This window comes from Salvia splendens, chromosome 15 (assembly GCF_004379255.2).
Source record: "Salvia splendens isolate huo1 chromosome 15, SspV2, whole genome shotgun sequence".
Classification (NCBI taxonomy): domain Eukaryota; kingdom Viridiplantae; phylum Streptophyta; class Magnoliopsida; order Lamiales; family Lamiaceae; genus Salvia; species Salvia splendens.
The window spans coordinates 21,876,316-21,900,521 of record NC_056046.1 but is presented as its reverse complement, the minus strand read 5'-3'; the positions used below and the strand labels follow the sequence as shown (position 1 = coordinate 21,900,521).

General features: G+C 38.9%; 2 protein-coding genes across 2 annotated transcripts; one reads left to right on the top strand and one right to left on the bottom strand.

Annotated features, from left to right (window-relative positions):
- Nucleotides 1-201: 201 nt before the first annotated feature.
- LOC121767609 (transcription-associated protein 1-like) lies at nucleotides 202-23,758 on the bottom strand. Its single transcript, XM_042163928.1, has 35 exons — nucleotides 23,426-23,758; nucleotides 22,560-23,329; nucleotides 22,175-22,300; nucleotides 22,011-22,096; nucleotides 21,153-21,261; nucleotides 20,859-20,954; nucleotides 20,676-20,738; nucleotides 20,454-20,513; nucleotides 19,818-19,886; nucleotides 17,178-17,259; nucleotides 17,021-17,073; nucleotides 16,842-16,940; nucleotides 15,535-16,767; nucleotides 14,175-15,170; nucleotides 13,768-14,103; nucleotides 12,499-12,757; nucleotides 12,166-12,388; nucleotides 11,700-12,084; nucleotides 11,008-11,157; nucleotides 10,684-10,905; nucleotides 9,485-9,706; nucleotides 8,419-9,072; nucleotides 7,445-7,705; nucleotides 7,007-7,354; nucleotides 6,413-6,825; nucleotides 5,906-6,335; nucleotides 4,254-5,552; nucleotides 3,813-4,073; nucleotides 3,443-3,733; nucleotides 2,904-3,356; nucleotides 2,254-2,685; nucleotides 1,734-2,012; nucleotides 918-1,469; nucleotides 629-835; nucleotides 202-533 (listed from the first exon to the last, which is right to left on the bottom strand). The coding sequence occupies exons 1-35, from the start codon at nucleotides 23,481-23,483 to the stop codon at nucleotides 414-416; spliced, it is 11,697 nt and encodes a 3,898-aa protein (XP_042019862.1). The 5' UTR covers nucleotides 23,484-23,758; the 3' UTR covers nucleotides 202-413.
- On the top strand, nucleotides 18,259-18,955 carry LOC121767610. The gene is made up of 2 exons (XM_042163930.1): nucleotides 18,259-18,633; nucleotides 18,703-18,955. Exons 1-2 carry the CDS (start codon nucleotides 18,310-18,312, stop codon nucleotides 18,829-18,831), a joined length of 453 nt encoding a protein of 150 aa, XP_042019864.1. The 5' UTR covers nucleotides 18,259-18,309; the 3' UTR covers nucleotides 18,832-18,955.
- Nucleotides 23,759-24,206: the final 448 nt, after the last annotated feature.

The following is a 24,206-nucleotide window of genomic DNA, read 5'->3' as shown; positions in this document are numbered from 1 at the left end:
ACAAAAGAAAAATCACTACGACACGATTTATGAAGAGTAGGTATTTTGCATTTTCCTGTCCATGAACCAAAAGGGCCCTTACGATATACCCAACAAGTGCACGATTTATCATCTTTCAAGACTTCAAGCTCAACTGAGAGCTTGAGAAGACATTTGTGTTTTGGCGGCTTGAAACTTGGATAAGAGGATGGCGCTTAGACAGGTAACGAAAGGTCTCCAATCAGAATTAGCATTAATTTAGAATATTTACAGCTTAATATTCATTCTGATCAAAAGGGCTCCAATCATATCCACAGTGGTGTAGCTATTATAGAATGCACTATCCACGAGATCAACAGATATACATATATAGTTAACCGAGCAGACCTATACATTCATAATGCAGGATACTGGCTGAGATCATTGAGCACAATTTAGAACCAAGGGTGCCATGTCGGATCCATCATGCAAAGGTTTCTGGGTGTGAGAGCAGCCTCAACCAACTCTGCTATGCTTCGCTGCACTGATTGTGGTGGATCGACACCGTTTTCCTCCTATTCCCCAAGAACAACCATAGTCACAACCACAGATTCTATTTCATGCACGCAATAAATGAATTACTAGTATCATAGGGCGTGGAAAGCCATACCTCTTCAGAAACGTATTGTGGGGCTATGCTGTTGATCCGGCCTATGACATGCTCCACGTTTGTAGCGACTTTCTGCTTCAGGTCCACATTGTTTAAGCTGCCGCCTCCAACAGGAGCCATTGGCATGCCAGGTGGTCTTCTCCAAGACCACGATATCAGTTCATCACGGAAGAACATTGCCAAATGATGCCAAAGGTGCTGGCTTTGCTGCAGGGTAGAATTTCAAGACATTACTTACCAAGAGTTCAATAACAGGCTGAATATAGTTTGTTCACAAGTACGAACTTACTTTTGGAAAAACCACAGCCTGTGCAGCTGCACACATTGCAGAGACAATAAGGCCTTCCACCCCAAAGTGAGAGAAGAATGCCTGCAGATTCCTTGTCAATCGGAAAGGCACAGGCTCATTGAACTCGATCATTCCATTTGCATCATATGCTGGATGAAAATCTGTCTGGAATATTTTTCCTGTGTTTTTCGCAAACAGAATCTTGTTTGGGGACCTTCCTCCAATTTGTAGCATGTAGGACATGAAGCTGGAGAGTGCTAATTGGACTGCAAATTGTTTCTTGAAAGCCCAAGTATGATTTCCATTCAACAAAGTTTTATACATGTACTGAGAGAAAATGCTCTCGCTCACGATATTTTTGGTAATATCATTGTATGCTTGCAGACGAAGATCTACAACAGCTTCTGGCGATATTTGACCACATATGGCTTGGTTCAGTTGCTCTTTAAAGTAAGTAATTGGCAAGTCTGCTTCTCTGTCATTTCTAGCACAATGATTCTCGTATACCTCAAGGAAGGTGCTGTACATAAGATCATCTTCAACCATACGCACCTGTATGAGAGTTGAGTCAGAATTAATAAAATGTCAATTCAGTCAAATAGTACAGAAAAATAAAAGAAAAATTAAAACCTTTCCAGACCAGCTATTGAAACTTTTCTAGTTGTACTCCAGAAAGACATATAAAGCCATATTCATATGCTAAAATATGTTAGAGCTAGTGATTTTAGAGAATGCAGTAACAGAATATCTTATCGATTTCTGAGATTTCTGATACAATACAATCAAATGCACACACAATACGAGCAGCTTCATTACCTGTGACCAAACAGGAATAATAATTGGAGTGTGTATGCAGATGTGGCGACGCCTGGACTCCTTATGCTTATCAAACATCCGATTCATTAAGCGGAAGAGTTGCAAGATTCTCTCATCGCTTCTAGCATTTGGAGTCAAAGATGTCTGAACTATAAAATGGCGCTGAGAGCCATCAGAACCTATCAGAGTTAAACGGCGGAAACTGCTACCATGCCTTCTAACAATAGGAATGTCAGGACCCACCCTATCTAGCTTCACTGTATGATCAGGTGCGACTTCCTGAAATCAAGCCAGGACGACTCATTAAATGAAGCAATAAAGAGGAAACTTAAAGATTCTTGGGAATGGGATTCGAATCCTTTGTACAGCATTGAGAACAAGTACTGAGGTAGCTTTTCATTCCCAATCTGTATGCAAATCTAAACTTAAAAAAGTGTGACAAATAATATAAATGTAGTACATGTACTCTCTTATTTATATTTTCCAGTGGAAAAGACAGCTGCACATTATTGGCACATACCTGATCAGCAAAATATTGCCCCGGAACTTCCACATCAACAACATAGAAATCCCGCAATACCCTGCTTTCATCTTCCAACTTCAAAACAGCTGGAAACCGATCTTCAACATTGCTCTGCAAAATATTTTTCCAGTGCTTCAATCTTTCAGTTAGATCTGCAAGGGTAGCTGGGAATGTTGCAGTACTATCTGGATCTAGGTCGCGCTCAAAGTCCTGCTTGTATTCTCTCACGAATTCAACATGCTTGTTCACGGCATCTGCAGAAAAGCAAGCTCTGCAAACACCAGATAGCTCTTTTTTGAGAGATTGTGGAACTTCTGCAGTCGTGGCAGTTGGATATTTGTAGCAGCGATGGAGCAAGGCATTAACTACAGCCAGAAGTCGCTCCTCAGGTAGAGTAACAAACCTAGACCCAATTTCAGTAAGTAGAATCTGCAAAGAAAATGAGCCACCATAATGTCAAAAACTATTTTACTAGAAGTGACAGAATCAACCAAGAAACATCACATTGCAGCATAAAGTCAGCAAATAGAAAATTAACACTTGCAATTCTTATTCTAGCATTACTATGAACATGTAGAGAAACAGATTATGGATTACCAAAGAGATGAAAGGAATGGATACCAACTCAAGAAAAATCTCAAAAGTACCTCAAGTTCACTAGCAAGATTGTTGTGCTTGCTCCTAAGGGTCTCCATTATGTCTTTTGCAGCATCAAATGCACTGGCAGCAGACGCAACCAATCCCATGGCACCATTTCGCCTCATTGCATTCTGTCCTTCATTGTTGGATGTGCCTTGATGCAGTGATTGGTCATTCCCAGAAGCCATGACACCTTCAGCAGTAGCTGACCTTTCACCCTCTTGCCCCTGAGAGCTATTTCCATCATGTGACCCAATACTTCCAGCAGGTTGGTTTTCAGAGACTATTGCACTTCCACCCTGAACTCTAGCACTTCCATCAGCCAATCCAATTGACCCTGCTGTGCCAACACCAGAGACACTTTGCTGCATTCTTTGAGCCATTGCAATTCTACCATATTCAGATTTATTAGCAACATCCCGGCGTTCGAGCAAGTATGTGCGAAGCCAGTAATACAATGCCTGCATGTGCAAAGGCAACGGTATTCATACTAAGATCAACCGTTAAAATTGATTTATGAGTCATGACCTGTATTATTGATATCTACCTGAGGATATATAGTTGCAACTTTAAGTAAAACAAGTTTGCAATGAGGAGCTTCACTTCTCTGAAGGGACAATAGTAATTGCGGAATCCAAGAAAGCCAAACCCAATGAGGTATCTGATCCAAGAACTTATCAAATGCTCTCCCCACAGGCTCATTAGGAGTATCAAAGCTGAGTAGATATAAAACACGGGCTAGGTGGCTTCTTGAATTTGGAATACCGAATTTAATGGCCTGAAGAAAGCAGCTCACAGCATACTCCAGCCAGACCTCTTCGTGAGTTTCCCTGTAAGCCTGGAAATAAGAGCAAACTGCAAAGTTAGTACTTAATATCTGAAGCAGACATATTTCTAACCAAGTTTGACTCTCGTACCATATCACAATAATTTCCCCAACTAATCCACCCTTTAGGCAAGTTCTTGAAGAGAGAGATAGCATTGGAATATGCAAGGTTGGCACCTTCACAGTCACTAAGCTTCAACAGAAAATCGCCTTTAAGGCGAAAAATCTCAGCCTTGTTTTTAACAGGAAAATATTCCAGATTAGTACTATTAATCAAATTAAGACCACTGGTAAGCTCTCCCTTCATTTCCAAGTATGCTTTAGCTTGTTCTCTAATTTTCACAAAAGCTTCCTGCATACAAAAGAACAAGAAATTCAGTACATAGTTAGAAAAATGGACTGCATATGTTCAAGTTCTAACTGCAGTTTCTGCTACTCCCCCAATACCCCCACATGGTCAAAATTAAAAGATTTCAAAAGAAGTGGGGTCAATAGTAGCCAAGGCCTGGAACTGAAATATGAAACTCTGTACCTGAACTTCCATCGTGGAGTGACCATACATTTTCTCTAGAATAGAAACACAAACGTCATATAAGCCATGCTTGCGAGAAATGTGAGCAAGCTTATTGACATTCCAAGCCTTGTCCCGGAAACCAAGATGATGCAGTTGTGAATTTGTATTGCCAAAATCTTTAAATGCTTCTATAACTGCATTGTACATCTCATTTCTCCATTGAAGCAAATCATACCAAACAGACATATTGTCCCATTCATTCGGGGTCCTCAATCTCCATGTCTCCAGAATATCCTTGAGATCTGCATACAAGCTACCATGAACACCACCAACAGAATTGCCAGAAAGTTTGTTACCATTTGCAATATCTACTATAATCCTGGTTGATTCCTGGACTTCAACTAGTTGCTGAAACTGCTGTAAAAGAGGTATCCTGGCATGAACAGACATTTCAGGCAAGTGCCACCACTGTTCCAAAGCTAGATCAACTCCTTTCCCCACTATGTTTTCTGCTTCTGGTACCCCATTGGTATTCTTCTCATGAAGTGCGAAATATGCCTGAATGATACGAAGTTTTGGAGTTTCTTCTAATTGTGCCTTAGGAATAATCTGTTCTTTTAAATAAACCCAATCTGGCTGTTTCCACAGACTGTCAAGCAGTATCTCATAATTCTCGACAAGTTTTCCAAATTCAGAAAGAGCATCCCATTGACTAAGTTGAGTAGCACACTGTAGCCACTGCTCTTCCCAAAGGCACATCTCAGCTTTTGGTACAGTATTGTTGTATGTGCCTTGAGTTGCCTTCACCATAGCCTGATAGAAAAGACTTTGTGCCCTTTGCCAATAGCCATGCTGAACAAGTGATAGCCCAGCCCTAGTTTCTGCAGTGATTGAACGCTTCATCCACAAACCACATCTCATATCCTCCTCATTAAGTAGACGGTAAAGCTCAGCCAAAGATTCAGAACATTTTGTGTCATTCAAGAACAGCATTACGTGGCTTTCGAGCAGTCCCAGCGCAATATGCCATGCATTGTATGTCTTTCCTATGTACTTAATTAGTTCACTGGGCATACGTGGTTGAGGGTGACTTAATTGAAGTCCTTCTAAAAGAGCTTGCACGACATTTGGCCGATGTGATTGCTGCTTTTTGTGATAATCTTTTGATAAGAGAGCTATCATAGGCTTAGCTAGTGCCACCTGCTCTTCCTTATGCAAGGTTACCCAAACAATGGGAAACACCAAAACCCACAAATGATATGCAACATTTGCATCTGTATGGGCCAGCTCTCTAAGTGGGATGATAAGATCTGCCACCTATAGCAAATATCAACATTTAGTCACTTAGCTTCTGAAGGAAAGAAATCATGAAACGTACATAAATGCCTAGAATGACAGAAGTTTACAGAGACATAAGAAAGAACAGTTAACAGCACATTAATGCCAAAATTTTTGGCAAGAGAATTCGAGAGGAAGTCTTGAGCCATAAAAACATAATCAGTTGGAATTGAATACTATGGAAGCATAATGGTAAATGCCACCAGGGCGACTAAACATCACTACTATTGTGTATCCTTACCTTATTCATGTTTCAGGCCACTGGTTTCTTTTGTTGCTTAGATTAAAAGAACAAGCCAATACACAAATAAAATAAACATTGAAAACACTACCTTAAGTTTGCTCATTTCATTAAGGAAATTAGCATGCTTCAAGACAAGGACATCAAGTGTTAAAGGAGCTTCTTCTGAGCCTTCGGGAATATCAATAGCCATTGGCTGCACACCAGTACCATCAGGAACTGCACCTGACACTGAAACAGGTCGGATCTTTGCAGAGTTTGGGGGCAGTGTTATAGGCTTGTCCTCAACTAATATAGCCAAAAGGAGATCAAGACCCTGTTTCAGCCAGAAGACATCACTCAAAGCCTCCCAATCCTGATACTGAATGATGTACTGAAGCCTTGTAAACAATGTTTTCCCAAGGGATTCATGGTAAAGACCAAAAAATTTCATGCGCACTTCAGGATCTTTTGCCCGTAAGCCCAGTAGATACTGCCGCTCTACTTTCTGGAACACTTCTTGACGCATCGAAAGAGGATATCTGCATGGCAACAACGATAACATATTACACTTATATTATGGTGCATAACCGAATATCGATACAAGAAATATAATTACTTATTTGAGTCAGCACAAAGCCCATATAGAAGTTCAAGGTACTTCTGATCCCATTCTTCTGCAGTGCTAGGAGACAAGTTCTGCTTATCGACTTGTGAAAGCTTCTGGAGGAAAGAAACAACTTCCTTGGGGGTAAGAAAAGTACTAGATGCTACAGGATTTCCAGGTTTACCAAAATCATCTTCGATCCAACCCTTTATTAAATCTAGAATGCAGATAAGCACAGAAGGATCGGTGCCCTTCTCAGACAGCAAGGAGTTCAGAATCTGAGTTACAGATCTTTTACAATCAGGTACAATCATAACTCTTTCAGTAATAAGTTTCAACACAGATTTTAAGTTTGCAATAACCACCCCAACATCAGCACCTTGACGAGAGGAAGTGACTGCAGAATCTGAGTCTGTTCTTTGACCCTAGACAGTTAAACAAAGTCTAGGGGTAAGAAGCACAGCAAGATGCAAAAACTTTTATCAATGGATGCAACAAGAAATTCTTGGAACACGAAAAAGATAACCTTCAGTTGTTTCTTCTCTCTTAAAGAAACTATGCAAGCAAAGTTAATCTAATATGAGGTAATTGGATGAAGAAACGTACTTGTCTGTTATAAGTGGCACTAGACAATCCCATATCACGTGCCAGACGCTGAAGGACACGGACCAAATTGATAGGGTCAGCAAGGTTTTTATGCACCTCTGCCAAGGATTTAATCACATAAAGCACAAAGCTAATCATGCTAGCAGAATTATCTTCCCCTGATGTTTGAGGAGCAGCAACCATAGCAAGATGCTTTTGTACGAGCTCTTCAACTTTTTGATACAACATCTTCACATCTTGTGGCGTATTTAATGCTTCAGGAGGAAATGCAGCAGAAACCATCTTTAGGAGGGAGCACAAAGAATTTCCAGCATCAAGCATCTTGAACTTGAAACATGGCTCTAGAATCTGTCAAAAGTTACAAATAGAAAATATTAATATAGAACCATCAGCCATTTACAAAGATATGCAACAAATCAGATCTAGAACAGAACATACTTGGGAAATCTGGTTGATATTATTTCTCACAAACAAATGTGGTTGTTTTTCAAGAACCTTGTTCATCACATCTAGACCCTGGGATAGAGCAGTAGATGGGTCTTTTGATTGAGATGACGGAGTACTGCTGAGGAGCTTCTCCAAATAATTGAATTTGACATTAGCATTCGGCCACACTTCCAAAGCTTGAGACAGAAGCTCCAAAGCTTGCTTGTACATAAGACTTGCTTCCTTATCTTTAGGTTCTATCACCAGGGCTACCTACATACACAAACCAAAAGAATATGATAATAATCCTTGTCAGTATAACCAGTGGAAACAGCAAGCCCAAAAATCAGATTGTTCAGCATACAAGGCAGATGAACACGAGGGAGTAACTCATCAAACATAATTCTGATTATAAAAGCAAAACAGAAAACAAGAAAAATAGTGTATTGAATGCCTAATGCACTACTCACTTAAGGACTCTTGCATCCTTTAAATCACATTTCACCTTTTAGCTCTAAAGGCTCATTTAAGCTGTCAAAGACTCAAAAGGTACAATATGTTCCCTGAGGAAAAGAAAACTGCTTCCAGTTGCTTCTTAGTAGACACATTTACCAATAGGAGGTATATCCAGGTAAGACCACGTCTTGAAAGAAACCGAAAGCATATCTAAAATTACATTCAACTCTTATAAAAACAGCAAATGCATGCAGAAAACGCGAGCAGACTGCATGATTAAGAAAAGGAAATACTGTATAGAAAGCAAAACTGGCATTGCAATATGAGACATTAGCAAGATCTTGTACCTAAATAGCGAGGTGATTTAAAAATATTTCTTGCACCACGAGAAAGAGAAACCCATTTACGAACAGAATATTAACTCTTTAAGTGGATTTAGAAGCTATATTACACACATGATTACGAAAGTATGCACTCACAATATGCGTGTATGTATGTGTGTTGCATATCAAATGTGGCATGAAACATACCCTTATAAGAAAATTGATGATCATCTCTTCCATTGCTGCATTAGGCTTGAATTCCTCATCAGGCTGTCCAGCAGACCCAGGCGTTTCTATGTTCGGAATTGATGAGGCGCCTCCAGGTGACATGACACAGAGAGATTGCAGACCAGGCTCAACCTTTATTCTCTTACTTGAATCATCAGAAAATGTAGAGCCGTCAACAGAAAGCTTAGAATCTCCTACAGCAGAGGTAACATTCAGTACATCATTACTCTGGCTGGTGCCATCATTAGTAGCTCCTTTCCTCAAATCACTCTGTCTTTGTTTCTCCCAGTTAACAACTAATCCAGCAAGTTCGATAGCTAGGCGCCTATTTTCGGCAGTGGTATTGTATGGAAGCCCAAGGCGACTAAGCGAATTTACCATCTGCGGGACAAACTGGGCCCTACAGCTGTAGAAAAGATCTGAATGGCGGACAATGAGCTGGAATATGTGAATAAGGTTAGGAATTGAGTGGCCTTCCTCCACTAAGATTTTTTTCGTATAGCGTATCCATATAGGCATACGTGAGTCACCAAGCGGCAATCTTCGTGGAAGAGCTGGCATTAGAATATCAAGAGCTTGTTTCACCAACATTTTATTCTCCTGTTGGCATGTCCTTAGAAGTGCAACAAAGACCTGCAGTTTCAGATGGTAAATCCATTCTGGAAAGAATGAAGTGAAAATATACAAACATCGCAAAGTTAGACCGTACATAATAAATACAAAAGATTGGCCAGATATCTTATGGGCTTCATACCACTTGACATATAATTGTGAGCAATACCTATATTTCGCAGCATAATCGCTCCTTTACACCTTTTATTTTATTATACAAGCTATTTCAAGCAAAAACTATGTCATGAGGAAATCAGTACCACTTAAAGAATATCAAGTTTTAAATCCATCCTAATCCTTCTCATAACTATTTTCATAAACTAAAATAGGTAAATATGTCAATAAAATCTAGGATACTTGTAAGTTCCCACGATAAGCATAATTATATACACCAGGATAGATCCAAAGGAATTCATATAACTAGTACAAGAACCTGCAAGATAATTTTCTCTGGAGCTTGATATGCCTCCAGAAAGTGGCAAACATTGACAAACGCCCACTGCTTACTAGCACTATCTTCACGCTTGAGATGGTTCCAGCCAAATTTTATAAGTTCCTTTCGGTGATGAACAAGATCATTCTGGAGATACTTGAGAAGAAGGGTAGCAAGCTGCAGAAGCTCAATCCTGAGCGGCTCATCATAGTTCGCAGATATCTGGAAATATAAAGATAAGATCATGAGATCATACACACAACCAAGAAAATAAACCATCAAATTATCTGAATACTGTATGACATGGCATTTTGCACAGAAACAAATAGCAAGAATAATTAGATGAAAACATCATCACCTGACTTTTAAGAATATAATTACAGTACCTAAAACCAACAAAATAAACTTAAAGGCAAAAAAGTTCTTAGATCTCAGTATTCCTACTCCATATCTTCAATTACCTATCCACTCAGACCTCACTAGACACCAATTCACCCCCCACCGCCCCGACAAATGCTTCCTATTAGCAACATTATAGAAATCAGAACACCACTTGCTATGTTCTGTCATTTCCTAGTACCATCAACATTCTCACACAACCCACAGTTAATGCTGCTCAATCCCCTTATAGCATCTCATTTCCATCAACCTAATCAGAAGCCATCAAACATGAACACCAAAGTATTGCTTAGCCAGTACAAGGAGAAAGGTAACCAGTTATGCAGAAGTACATGGTTGTAACTGGTAAGTGTGATTACAGGTGAAGAGCTGTTGGTGCAGGGTGCTCTAGCAAGGGGAGAACAAGGTGAACATGCCATGAGGAAAGGCTCCTTCAGATAACAGAAGGGCTACTCTGTTTAAGCCTCACTCTATTTTTTTTTCTAATTACCTACTGACCTTTGGTAACTTTTTTGGGTTAATAGATTCATCCAACGGATCATGAAAATAGTGAAATTACACCATTACCCAATCTAAAAGGAGAGTTAGTGACATCCAATACGATTCTTACCTAATGTCAAAAGAGAGTTAATGGGATCCAATATATTACCATATAAGCATACTGAAATTTTGAACACTTCTCTGAAATTCCATTTATTCAAAAAATCAACATTCACCAATACAAAAGAGCCCAATGCATGTACACAGAGACAACGACAATAAATCAGGTTCAATCTGGAGAACCCATAACCTAAATGTACCTCTTCAGGGGGATCAAGCAGCTTGTCCACAATTGTCTTGATTGTAGCAGCATCAATGACTTCCCAGGTTTGGCCATTCTGAAAAGCATGAGCTAACATAGGAAGAATAAGCATTTGCATTACAATTACCATATGATCGTGGCTTAATTGTTTTATCTGAAAAAGATCCAGAAAATGGAGCAGCAGAGTCTTCTTCAAGTTGGGTGGATAGCCTTCCGCCACCTATATTAGGGAATGAAATGATCATACAAGCACCCATGAAAGAAAATTAACTGGAAGATACTACTTGTTCCATGGGAAGCTTGAGATGTGTCATTCATGTACCTCAATGATGTAGAACTCCTTTAAGAAAGTAAAGTCTATGCGTGTGCGATACAGGAAGATGGCAAGAATATCAAACAATACATTAACTTCCATTCTGTCATGACGCAAGTAGTTCAAAAAACATTTGACAAGCCATTTGCTTTCTTTTACCTGCATGTTTTATTGTTTTAAACAGTTAGCAAGCTAGCAAATGGAGACATGCAGATCCAAACAGTGGGATAAAAAAATTGCATAATTCTCAACCTAGAAGATCTACACTATTTATCACCAACACGAACACAAACTAAATTCTAATACTCTACTGTGAAATACTGAGTTCACGGAAATGATAACAGAAATATGCTTATTATGTGAAAGATATCATCCATGCAGTTTGTCAGTTGTCTTTCCAACTTCAATTATACAAGCTGGTAAAAATGGACTGTCAAGAAAAAATCCACCAGGGCAACTGTTGGATTACGACAAAACTCCCCATACTCCCCTGCTTATTGGTGATCAAACATATTACTTGCTTAATCAACTTTGCTTCCACCGGGAATAATATTATCATTCACGGATTTACCAACCAACCACAAGATGGAAAATCAACGCAAATAACAGGAACATATCAATTATAGAACCAAACATACTTCTCAAGAATATATGTGCATATATAAGTTCCACATTATACAAATATTAACTATTTCACTTACTTGCAACAAGTTCAATTCCTGCTCATTCTGTAAACGAGATATTCTGGCAGGGGACTTCCACAGCTGAACCAACGTATCAAATACAACACGGTTGCTTTGCAACCAGACAGGCATCAATTTAACAAGAGTCTTAACTAGGGCAAGACCTTGAAAATAAGCATCTGATGTTGCCATGGAATTGTTTACTGCATGAACAGAATTTTCAGATTCAGGCATTACAAGACTTTCATCACCCCCAACAGAACCAGAAGGATTCGAAGATCCTTGAGCCGCCTCACTCTTTATTGCAAATTCAGGAAATGCACTGGTTATTATTTTATCAGGAGACTTTGCAAGTTCTTCTCTCAACGGCTGGCCAGCATCGGATCGTATTATGTACATGAACCTGCATATTTCGAAAAACCAATCAAGACAAGGGATAACAACTTGCAAACCTAGCCTGGGATGGACTTCCGTTTTTAATTACCTCCTGAAATACTTGGGCTGTGATAGTCTAGTAAGAAAATAATCAACAGCAGTGGTGGGGTAGCGATTTAGGAATTTAGTCAGCGGTAAGCGATACGGACTGTTGATCTCACTATAAAATTGCCCGGGTGGAAGGGCAGCCTCCAAATCAATAGTTAATGTTACAAGATCATCAAGGAACTTTCCAGCCGCAGAAGGAAGCAAGTGAAAAAGCTCAATGATTGCTGCAAGATGTTTGAATGGATTAAACAGAAATCATTATTACATGCTGCAATTCGGTACATGATCTATTATGTGGCTAGAATAAGGATCAAGAAGCCTAGGAAGTACCCACCAGCAGCTATTTTAGGTTCCTCGCCAGCCTTCCAAGCCTTCTGAGTCAGGGCAAGTTTTTCAGGTTCCAGCCATTTCTTTAGATGCTCCAACAACTTACCACCTAAGGTAACATTGAACCAGTTGGACAGGAGTTCAAGCAGCCGGGCAAGACCTTGCAAAAGAGGCATGCTGAGGTTCTTGGTGTGTGCCAAGTTAACTAGTATTGGCCTCAAGCTGCTTTGCAAGAGTTCTTTTGGCATCCTCTGCTGTAGAATAACCTATGAAGTGGTACACCAATATAAATCTATCAAGAAAGTAGCTGGAAAATCATATATGGCCACTCATACTAAGTAAATAAGCACTTGCAATCCTACTATTTGATTTAACGTGGAAGAAAATCTCTAAATCGTTTCTACACAAACATCTATCAGAAATTAAATCCCACAAGAGGTGAAGGCCGGCTGACAAATCAAGTTAGTGGAACAATGAGTTCAAGTATCAAATGAACATTCATAAATAATCTCATCGGAATAAACGATTCTGTCTATAGAAAGATCCACATCACAAAAAAAGCAAATATTAAGCATCACAAGATTTACACTGGATAAAGGCACATCCTCCCCAGCAGAGATAAGGGCACAATAATATTTGCTCCAAGTGAATAACAGAAAGCAGAAACTAAGTTTGAATACCTAATGGAGTCAAAGGAATGCCATAAGGTACAGATGATAAAAGCTAATAAAGCTTCAGATAGAATTATAGAAACAAAAAAGGGGCAAGCATGGATCTGGATTCTAGATCACCGAACAAGATAACCAATTGTTTAACTAAATCAAGGAAGTATTCTGGGCAAACACACATGTCTAGGGACCGAATATTACATGGGTTGTCATTCTTCAAGGTACATTATTCCTAGTGGAATTCCCTATTTATGAGCTATAAGTTCTATGTACTAAATATATAATCATACTTTCAACCCAAAAATGTTCGTTCCTATCTCCTTGAGCTCATTAATGAGGAAATGAACATTCTGCACTCTACAAGCACGAACACATACAGAGAACTGAAAGCCTGGTTCAACCAGCAGTGTGTGCAACTGACAAACAAAGTATCATGACAACTGTAATCTTTTAATTTTGGATGCATTGATGAAGTAGGAGTTAACCAAGCAAATCATCTAGTATACACAATAACATACTAATGATACAGGGAATGTATCTTAAATAACAACTTTTTGACTGAAATTGGGAGTAGCGTTGTAAACATTAAAAAGCTAAGCGAAATATACCTGACGCAGACCTTCCTTCGCAACAGCAACAATTTCAGGACTCCTGCTTGTCAACGATTTGAAGAACATGGAAATTACTTTTGCTCGCAAATCTGAGTGATTCTGAGTTTTAAAGTCTGCCCATGCCATGGCAGTACATAAGAGTTCAATGCAAGCAGTTCGGAGCTTATTCAAAGATGTGGCCATTTTTGGATTCATATATTTCACAACCCACACAGATTCATCGGATTCTGCTATTTGCAAAGCTTCTTGCAGAAAATTAATGAGCTCTGGTGTTAACTTCAGAAGCGGAGGCCTCAAAGCCAGGCAAAAATTCAGTGCAGTCACGGTGCCAACCTGTAATAATACATAAATCAAATAAAATAGTACACATGTGAAACTACTCTTCAATGAGAATCCAACTTTACCTGTTGTTCCACAGTTTTAGACCGCAGTGGCCGCATGATAAGAGGCTGTAGCAAAGGCTGGTGCAAAGGTTCAAGTAACTCAGAGACCTCACTCCCTGTCCTACTAGCCAAAAGTGCCAAAGAAGACTGCACGATCTTTCTCACATTAATAGAGGAGTTGGCATTAAATAATTCTGAAGCCAAATACTCAACAACACCCTGGAAACTTTGTCTGCGAGCTTCACTGTTGGCCTCATCGACGTTATTCACCACACGCAGAACTTGCGTAAGCACCTGACTAGACTCTTCTTGTTCTTTAGTAGCATATGTAGGAAGTCTTTTAAGAGCATAGACTAGCCCCCGAACAATTCGTACTTGAAAAATACATAGAATTTCAACTGTAACCTTTCCAATCAAAGCACCAAGCCCCATAACTCCCCCCATTCGTGCTTGCCAGGTACTCCCATAACAACAGTGTAAAAGGCGTGGCAAAAGTTGCTCAAAACAAGGGACCCGAATGCTTGGAGGAGGTGAATATACAGGGCTCATTGAGGGGCTGGATACAATCATAGGAGTGCTGGGACCCCCTCTAGACATTAGCACATCAGAATGTTTAGAGTTAGCAAGAAACAGAAGTGTCTCAGAAAACATATTCAACGAATTCAATGCGGCTTTTGCATGCTGTCTATTTTCATCTGCCAGAACCTCTACCAAAGCATCTAAAAATATCGAAGGATCCAGCTCTTTCAGAGAAGCGTTATTTCTCGACTTTGAATTCACACTGGAGCTGGAAGAAACCATGGGACCGCCAATTGATGTAGAAGGAACTGAACTCTGAGAAACAGGAACCTCGACATGGAATATTATAGCAAAATGACGACATATGTGGCTGACAAATTCATCCTTAGGTTCCTGTAGATCAGGCTCCACACTTGCAGCAATTATTGTCATCAAAAGAATCTTGAAAACTGATTTCTCAGCCATAAGTTGGGTCTTCGTCTTGACACCTAGATCAGCCTACATGAATTAAAAAATTCAAGTTCGACTGTTAAAATATCATTCCAAAGGAGTTTTACACTATCGCCCCTCCCTACGTGAAGAACTTACTCCTACTCAGAAATTGCTTTGGCATTGTACCCAAGCAAGTAAACGTACAAAAAAAAAGAAGAAAGTCAGGAGATACAAAAGTACAAAACAGCCTTTTAAGGAGAACATACTTCAGCTTACATAAGCTTTAGAGAACCCAAAAGAAGAATACAGCAGCATACCACTTAATATACAAACCAAATTGATAAACAAACATCCTGGTTGTTTGAAATAAAATAAGCAGGAGAAAAAAAAAATGAAGAGTATGCAAGTGCAGATTATATGAATAGCCAACCTTTATATCAGATGTATCAGATCTTCTCCAGGATGGATCAACAGAAGAACTTATAAAAGATGACAACAGCCTAAATGTTGACCCATCATCATTCAAAAGTCCAGGTAAATTAAGCTGAGAAGATAAGCATACACGAAGAAATTTTAGTGCTTGCTTCCTATAGAAGCTATCAACAGAACTCCCCTTCTGCATGACAGCTCCTACAGCAAGATTGATACAGCGATCCAGTGGCACCAAAAAAGGGGTGGAAGGCTCAAAAGTGAGGATAAATCGAAGCCCGTGCTCTGGATTTTCTTTGGATTCCAGTGCTAGAGGCTCTTTAAGGAAGCGTCTGTTTCGACCACCTAACTTACCAAGAAGTTGCAATGACTTTGCACCCCAAGGATAGGGTGGAGGTCTTAAATGAGACCACAATGCCAAAATAACCTCAGACATGACATTTGCCATGCTTGGCTCCAGGAAATCTGGATTCAAGCTATCAATCCAAAACTCGAGTGTTCTCAAACCAAGGTTGATAAGTTCATCACTTCCCTTCAGACACATAACAAGAGGTTTCATAAGACGGGGTAGGTGAGGTAACAGTGAGCTCAAACGTGATGGCAATGTCAGAGAAAGCTCTAATAGAAGTTCTCGCATATCTTCGCCAGTAGGTCCCTCAAGCATAGCTAACAGCATATTTAAGCATGGTTGTAACATAGGAATCAAGTCCCGAAGCAGAAGTTCAAATTTTCCTCCAGCAAGCGCACGAAACATTGTGCGAAGAAGTTGCAAATATGCAATTGGTCTCTCAACCTCAGTCGCGTTTTTCATGCAAGTTTCCATGATCACAGGCACATGTGGTTGAAGAATGCGCTCACAATCTGATGGAGCCTTTGCAACTGCACCGAATAAATACCGGAAGAGATGCAAAACAAGTTTTGCGGCAGGAGAATCAGGATGCTTAAGGACATCGAGTTTGCTATTCACAAGAAAATTCACTAAAACATCTGCAAAAGGGCGAAATACTTTTGCTGCTTGCAGAAGAGTAGAGAAAATGTGGACCAGCTGGCTGTTAGAAATCATGCACTCAAAAAGCTCGGGTATGCATAAAGAGAACATGTCCATTAAGTCCCTAGGTTCCATGATGGCCAATATATTGGAAAAGAGATGGACCATATCTCTCTCTTCATCTTTCTCCTTAAACAATGCTAAGCAATGCACACCACTCTTCAGAACACCTGATGCTTTACAGACCTGTAAAGTTCAAAGTGATAAGATAAAGACCATGGCACCATACAAAGACATGAAGCTACTATGAAAAATTGTACCTCTTCTTCTCGCATTCCCTTAAAAGCCTGTGGTACAGAAGAACCTGATGATGTCGACGGAAGCACTTGCTGAGGGGCACCATGCGTGGAAGGTGAAACCTGCGTAAATAGTACACTCATGTCGATTAGGCATTAGGATAAAGCCTTGCATATTAAACTATCTTCAATTTTGTAAGAACCTGTGATCTTGGTATGTGTGCATGGGTTATGCTCCAGATTATCGTCTTCATTCCTGAAATTGTGGCACTGACATTAGAACAATTCAACATATACTTGTAAGATGTAAACCCAAAAGAGGAATCATTAAAATTTGGATATCGGAAGAATGGACATTACCCATAACTAAAGTCTTTATCAGATGCTTACAGTCATTGACCTCTTTAGAATGCTCTACAGACATCGGCAAATTAAGGACTGCCTGCTACATCAAAGCCCATAATCAGGAAAAGGGGGAAACCCTGGAATTTCACGTTATCAGGTGCTATGCAATTTACAAGATTAAAGTGATATACGACTAGAGTAGGTATCAATCTAAAGCTATCCAAAACTGGTAATTTTCCATCTAGCTTGATAAGTTGAAAATGTCCAGAGCAATGTTATTAAAAAGCGGCCATGGCGCCGCCGTGGCGCCATTGCGTGGCGGGTTTCGGAAAAAACACCATCGCCACGAGCTGCCACAAAACTTTTTTATGGCGACCGCCATTTGCCGCCATGAGTGAGGCGCCATGGCGGTGCCATGGCAGTTATGGCGTCACTTTTGGTTGCCCCAAACCTCAGCCCAATTACCAAATAACACGGCCCAAATGATTTTTAACCCTTAACCCGGCCCAAACCCGGCCAAAATAATGAAATAAAATGCCAATTAAGTAAAAATCTAGGGTTTTTTTCATAGTATCTCTTTCCCTCTCAAACAAACCCAACCTGTTGCGCCCCCAGTCCCACTGCCCTAGTCACGTCGCCGCCGCCCGCCGGTCCGCCGACCGCCGCCGGTCCGTCTAGAGCAGCCCACTGCCCAGATTTTGAAGGTAACCGAAATTGTACCAGATTTTCTAATTTGCATGCCCTTTTAATTATCAATTTTCTAATTTGCATGCCATTTTAATTAGGAATTAGGGTCAGATTTTTAATTAGGATCAGATTTTTATAATTAGGGTCACATTTTTAATTAAGGTGTAGTTGTGCAGATTTTTAATTAGGATCACATTTTTAATTAAGGTGTAGCTGTGCAGATTTTTATCATACTTCTATTTTTATAAATTTAGTAACTGCAGTAGATTTAGTAATTAAAAAGCATGCTTCTATCTTTTGAAATACAATTATTGCCATTTGCAACAATGTCTAACGGAGAAGAAGCCACATCCGGCGGCTAGTGGTGCAGATTCTAATATAATATTATAATTACAAACCTATTATTATATTTATGTGACAGATTCATTCGAAAAAGAGAAATAGGCTCGAGCATCAAAAGATGCATGATTTGGTTTACGTAAAATATAACCAAAAATTGAATGAGAGGTACGACAAAAGACATACACTCGATCCTATTTCACTCGATTACATTGATCACTGTAATGAGTGGTTGGTTGGAGAGTTGGATGGTGCTGATGGTGAAGGCAGTGATAGAGTTTTTGATGGAGATTCACTTGATTGGGATACTGTCTACGAGTCGTCGGGGATTGGAGAGCCTATCACATATACTAGGTCTAAGAAAAGAAAAGAAGCTTCTACATCATCAAGTTCTAGGAAAGCCTCAAGAACCACAACCACATCTAGAAAAGGGAAAGGCCAATTAGAGAAAGGCAGATTGGCGACGGTGGTTGAAGAAAGAGAGCTTGTGGATGAAGAATTGGAAGATGAAGTTGGGGATGAAGAAGAAGGATCTACTTCGTTGGGGGACGATGATATCGATGAGGATGAGGATAACTATCTTGTGGAGGATGAGGATAACTATCTTGTGGAGGATGACTATGTTGGGGATGGTGATGATTGAGGATGGTTTTAATTTAGATTTGATATGTATTATGAATTTGTGATGATGACTTTATATTTTGATTGTTGAACTAAGACTTATTATGGTAGGCATATTATATAATTGCTTATGACTTTATGCTTTATTTATTGTTTTAATAGTTGATAACTTGATATATTACAATTTTTTATTATTTTCTAATTTTTTGAATTTATATATACATGTATTACTAATATTTTATTAATTTATTTATCGACCGCCATATCCCGCCATACTTATACGCCATATCCCTGTGGCATTTTTGGGCTCACCGCCGTAAGCCGCCATACGCCATCCATAACATTGGTCCAGAGATAAGCAGGCAGAAAACTCTCAAAGAATGCCGATCAGAGGCTCTGAGCATCTTACACCATATATTTTGTCAAAATAATCATTATAAAAATAAATAAATTAGAAAAATGAAAGAAACAGAAGGGAACAGTCGATCATGAAAAACCTAAAACTAGAATACCAAATCATAATGATAAAAAAATATCCATGAGCACATATCAACCATATTTTAAAATTTTGACAGGAAGAGCAAGCATCACTGATATGCCAACCTACACTTTAGACAAGGGATCCCCAGCAAGAAACTAACTAAAGAGCAGTTCAACACATCCTAAAAGTTACATAATAAGTGCGTTTGAACTCCTTGAGTGGACACCTCCAACCAACTCTAGTTTTAGTCCTCTCCCAAACCTCAACAACAAAATCCTCGAGAGTTTCACTTCCTTTTTAACTATAGGAGAAACATCGGTTCCCCAACCCAAATCCCTGTACTACTGAAGGTTCTGAGGTTTTCTGAGTACAACAGTTTTAATCATGTAAGGAGAATATAGTATACTACAACTAGAATTAAGAGACTCTCCAATGACTTGTATCTAAAGCAAAAGAAGTGAAAAGGAGAAAAAAGAACCACAAAAACAAGAAGCTGCATCAGGAAACTGTGATGTGAGTCAAATGACCTGTACTGGTACTTCAAGTTTTGACCTCAATGTTGACCGATTTTTTCCCTCCTCTCCCTGCTCTAGTAGCTGTCAGACAAACAATCATACAGGACCAAAGCCATAATTAGTCAATTTATAAGAAGAAACTATTTGACAAGTAAAGGTAATTAGAAGTACACCAACAAAGCAGCTTTACAACAGCTGGAAAAATAGCATCTTCAAGGAAAAGAATCTAATGTGGGATATATGACAGGCAACACAAGACCACAAAGGAGTGATAGTGTCATTGTCTCCGCACACGTATATATTTCAGTTTAACAGATCATATTCTACACAGAAGCATGAGGATCAGTTCCCAAACTTTCAATCTACAACCTAATTAAGTAACCTATCTTTATATTATTTGAAGTAAAAAGCATTATTTATTAACGCCAATATGTAGTGATTATAACTGTGCCCCATAAACCCTAAAACTAGTAAATATTTATAGGAAAAAATATTGTTGATGAAATAGTATGCTGATACATTAAAGTGAATATACTATACGTTAAGTATGGGAAAACATGCATGTCTGTCAATTATTCATATGTGACGTAAGACTGTAAGAGCAAGATTCCAATATAAAATAAGCACACGATGTTAAAGCCAAAGTACCTGAGGTATAGTACGCTTGAAGGTGTTAAATTTCCCAACAAAAGCATCCAATATTCGACCCTGCAGTATAAAGGAACATATGAATATGAATATGAATATGAATATGAATATGAATATGAATATGAATATGAATATGAATATGAATATGAATATGAATATGAATATGAATCCTCAAGTAAGAGAAGGTTCTTATCAGAAGAAAGACCACTAAGGGAGGCATACCAATAAAACTCGTGCCTCATCCATTGATGCCTGATCATTACCTTTCTCAAAAATAGGTTCCACCTTTAAGGTAAAAAAAACAGATTGGGATCTCAAGTCATACACAAATTAAAAATAGATCTGTTTTATGAAGTAATGTGCATTTTCAAGAGCTTTAAATGAAAATTTATTCTGAGAACATACCAGATTCAACATCAAGCGAGCACAGGTAGTATGAATGCTCAAGGTCAATGAGGCATCATGCATGTTGCTTGAGAATAGGTAAATAATCCGTGATAACTGCAAACCAATTTATAAAGATTAATAAAACTAAGCAGCATAAAAATTGAACTATTCGAGAAAATATTCAACCTACACGGCTCAAACATATTATAAAAAGAAGTCTAATTTTCAATAGAAAATAAGGGAGAAGGGCATGAGCCCGAAATCTAGGGAGATTCTACAGGTTCCTATAAAATAAAAAAAATTCTGACTCACCTGGGACAATGAAAGATCTCCCCTGACATGATGAACAATCTCTGCCAGAAGACTATAGGCCAAAGGCCGCAATGTTTCAAAGCATGCTCGGCCCGTTCCAACGAGCACCCTGGGACAGTCCAAACATAACTTTCAACAGGACCAAAAGCATAATGTTGAACTCTGAACTTTGTATGCACATGTTAAATGGATTGGAACTAAATAGCACAAAGAGGATAATTTTCTCTATAAATGCAAACATGCGACTACTGTCACATTTGCCAATTAAAGCTATAACTGTTATATTTTGACAAAGCATGTTTCACTTGCCCTTATGCATATTGCATGCTTTTTAGGTTGGTGTGAGGATCCAAGAGTATACATAATAATCACCCTTGTGGAAATAGTACAAAGCACCTAATTCTGTGAAGCCTCACCAGGGAATGATAACAGAAACACATGTAACAATGCCTATCAGTGTAAAGAGAGGAGGGTGCGATAAATAAGACAACATGCTCTTTTCTATTGGAATCAGTCTCTAAAGTTGATAAGTTCACCACATCCCAGTTCCCAACAACAAGTTACAATACCAGCATACCCACATTAACAAATGAACACGAAGTCAAGGAAAAATGATGACAATGAGGATGCAATTTACATGAAGATAATATCACAATAACATAAGTAAGATAACAAATACGGTGGAACCATATAAGTTCTATAGTAATACTTTTTACCACTTTCATACAGCCACATAAGATCATCCATCATTTTCAGACTTCAGAGAATGACCTCGAAACCGTGGGCATAGAGTAGGGAATAGTTCTAATTTCTAAATCAATAAAATGTTTCCATAACCTATTTCATACATAAGCATACCTCTCATCTAAAAGTGTATCAATTAAAGGAAATAAACCCCTTTTGAAGTCCGTCCCAAGAACATGTTTCAGAGCTACCAACAATTCCTGTAGTGAACAACTTCACACGTCACTGTTCAGGAGATTAAACAAACAAAAAATAGAAAAAATGTAAGAGCAGCCAACCTTCCGAATTGAAACTGAGTCAGAGCATGTGACAAGCAGATTTACGATGCTTTTACATATGCTTTCTTCATGTTGTTTAATATAGTCGGCAAAGCTCTTCAGCAGGTAAGTCAAGAAAGATACAGTCTGCAAATTAAGAGTGGGAAAATGGCTAAGATGTGGGGAAAAGTCTTTCTGATATGCATTACTATTATTTGTCTATCTGGGAAAGAGGGGCATAAAGAATTATAAAAGTGGGATTGATGATAAGCAAATAATTAGTTAGCCACAATCTTGAAAAGGGTTATGATATGAACTAAAAATGATTGATCATTAGGGTGGGATAGACAATCTCATGCTTCGTGCTAATGCCAAGGAAAAAATCTATGCACATCTTAAATTTTACCTTAACTTGTGCACCCTTCAGCTCGATAAAATGAGTCTTCACATGAGGTGGTACCTTCTCTGGGCCTGGGACTGATATTGCTGCCACCATCAGTGGCAACAAATGCGGGATATTAGTCTGAACAAGTCGGCCATACAACTGAAACAGAAACATAACAACCAATGGAGTCTCTGTGACAACCTTAAACGACCTTGTGCTGGGATTAAGCTGCCCAGAAACCCCAACATAACCACCTGAAGGACCCACTTGATCAGTCACTTCCAGAGCCTTCACATCATCACCACTAAGAGAAGACCCCATGGAGCCAGAGGTCGATGGCAAAGGTGGTGGTGGGACCATCATGGCTCCATTCTCAAAGAAGTAACTAACAGTAGCCCTAAAATTCTGGTAAATTTTGCAGACAAAATCCAGGAATGGCTGTACTTCAGTCTCCAAACTCGGCCTAAAGTTTCTAAGCAAATCAAAAATAATCCTGATGCAAATTAAACCATTCTCCTCATTGTCCGTTGTGAGCACATGCATAGCTACTTTGAGAAGCTCCTGAACAAAGGGCCTCAGAACCTCACTGTGGGGCAGGCGGTTAAGAATCTCAATTATAATGTTACGTAGTTTGTGCTCCTGGTTGTCGACAAACTGGGGTTTGGTAGTTTGATGTAGAATTGTGGAAAACGCCCGGAAATAGCACTTCAAAAAGTTCAAATACTCCCCTGTATGGCAAATTTCCAAACTGTCCCTTACCTCCATCGCCATTTGCAGCCTTGCCTGAATTGCTGAGCCATAGAAAAAACAAACAGAATCAATGCACGAGTTTTACACGTAAACGAGAAATTGAACAGATACAAGTGAGCAAAAAAAAATATGCTTACGGAGGTCAGGTTCGATCAGGTGCCGCGAGTGCTGCTCGAAATTCTGAACGGGACTCATTATTGAAAAATATACTCTAATCAAATAGGAGCCTTCGCGCCAGCAATCAAATTCTAGGGTTTTATGAGCAGTTGTTAGCGAAATGAAGTTCGAAGAGCGCTAACGTCGCAGATGGGGGAAGGATACGTACATGTGATGGCGGTAGGGTTGGGATTGAGGAGCCTTTTCACAGAAATTGTCAATTTAGGTGGGTTAATTTAGAAACCTAGGGTTTTAATTTGGGGAAGAAGCAGTATGAAGAAGGGTTCTTCAGTTAGGTGATCAATGAGAAGCACCATCGCATAATACGCATTAGCAATTTAGAACGTTTCCATCTATTTATAGCGCTCAACCTTTAGAATTACTGTAAGAATTTTTAAAAACTAGTGTAATTTTTATTTTAAGCATATTTTCAGTACATTTTTTAAGGGTTAATAACATCTAATGTCACAAAATTGGTTTTTACCACGAATTTTGGAGTTGGTAAATAACAAGTACTATTGTATATCACAAATTTGCCTAGTGGTATAATTGGTAATAATCTATCTATACCTAAAAAGTGAATTTTGGTCTTCTTATAAAATACTTATAAGTTTTATCTTTATTCGAGAATATTTATAAGTTATGGTGTCAATTTAAATATTTATGAAATAACTAATTTCTTCCAATGGTCATTACATGCAAAATCGTATAATTATCACCATATTATATTCATTTATATTTAAGTTACTTTAGCAATTACTT

Bases quoted from the DNA above. Each gene is read 5' to 3' on its own strand.
- LOC121767610 (XM_042163930.1), top strand. From the start codon at position 18,310: ATGCATGATTTGGTTTACGTAAAATATAACCAAAAATTGAATGAGAGG. The intron at 18,634-18,702 runs GAGAAAGGCAGA...GAAGATGAAGTT, and splicing joins GAAAAGGGAAAGGCCAATTA to GGGGATGAAGAAGAAGGATC.
- LOC121767609 (XM_042163928.1), bottom strand. From the start codon at position 23,483: ATGAGTCCCGTTCAGAATTTCGAGCAGCACTCGCGGCACCTGATCGAA. The intron at 20,514-20,675 runs GTATGCCTCCCT...TTTATACTGCAG, and splicing joins ATGAGGCACGAGTTTTATTG to GGTCGAATATTGGATGCTTT. The intron at 19,887-20,453 runs GTACTTTGGCTT...TTTGTCTGACAG, and splicing joins TCAAGCGTACTATACCTCAG to CTACTAGAGCAGGGAGAGGA.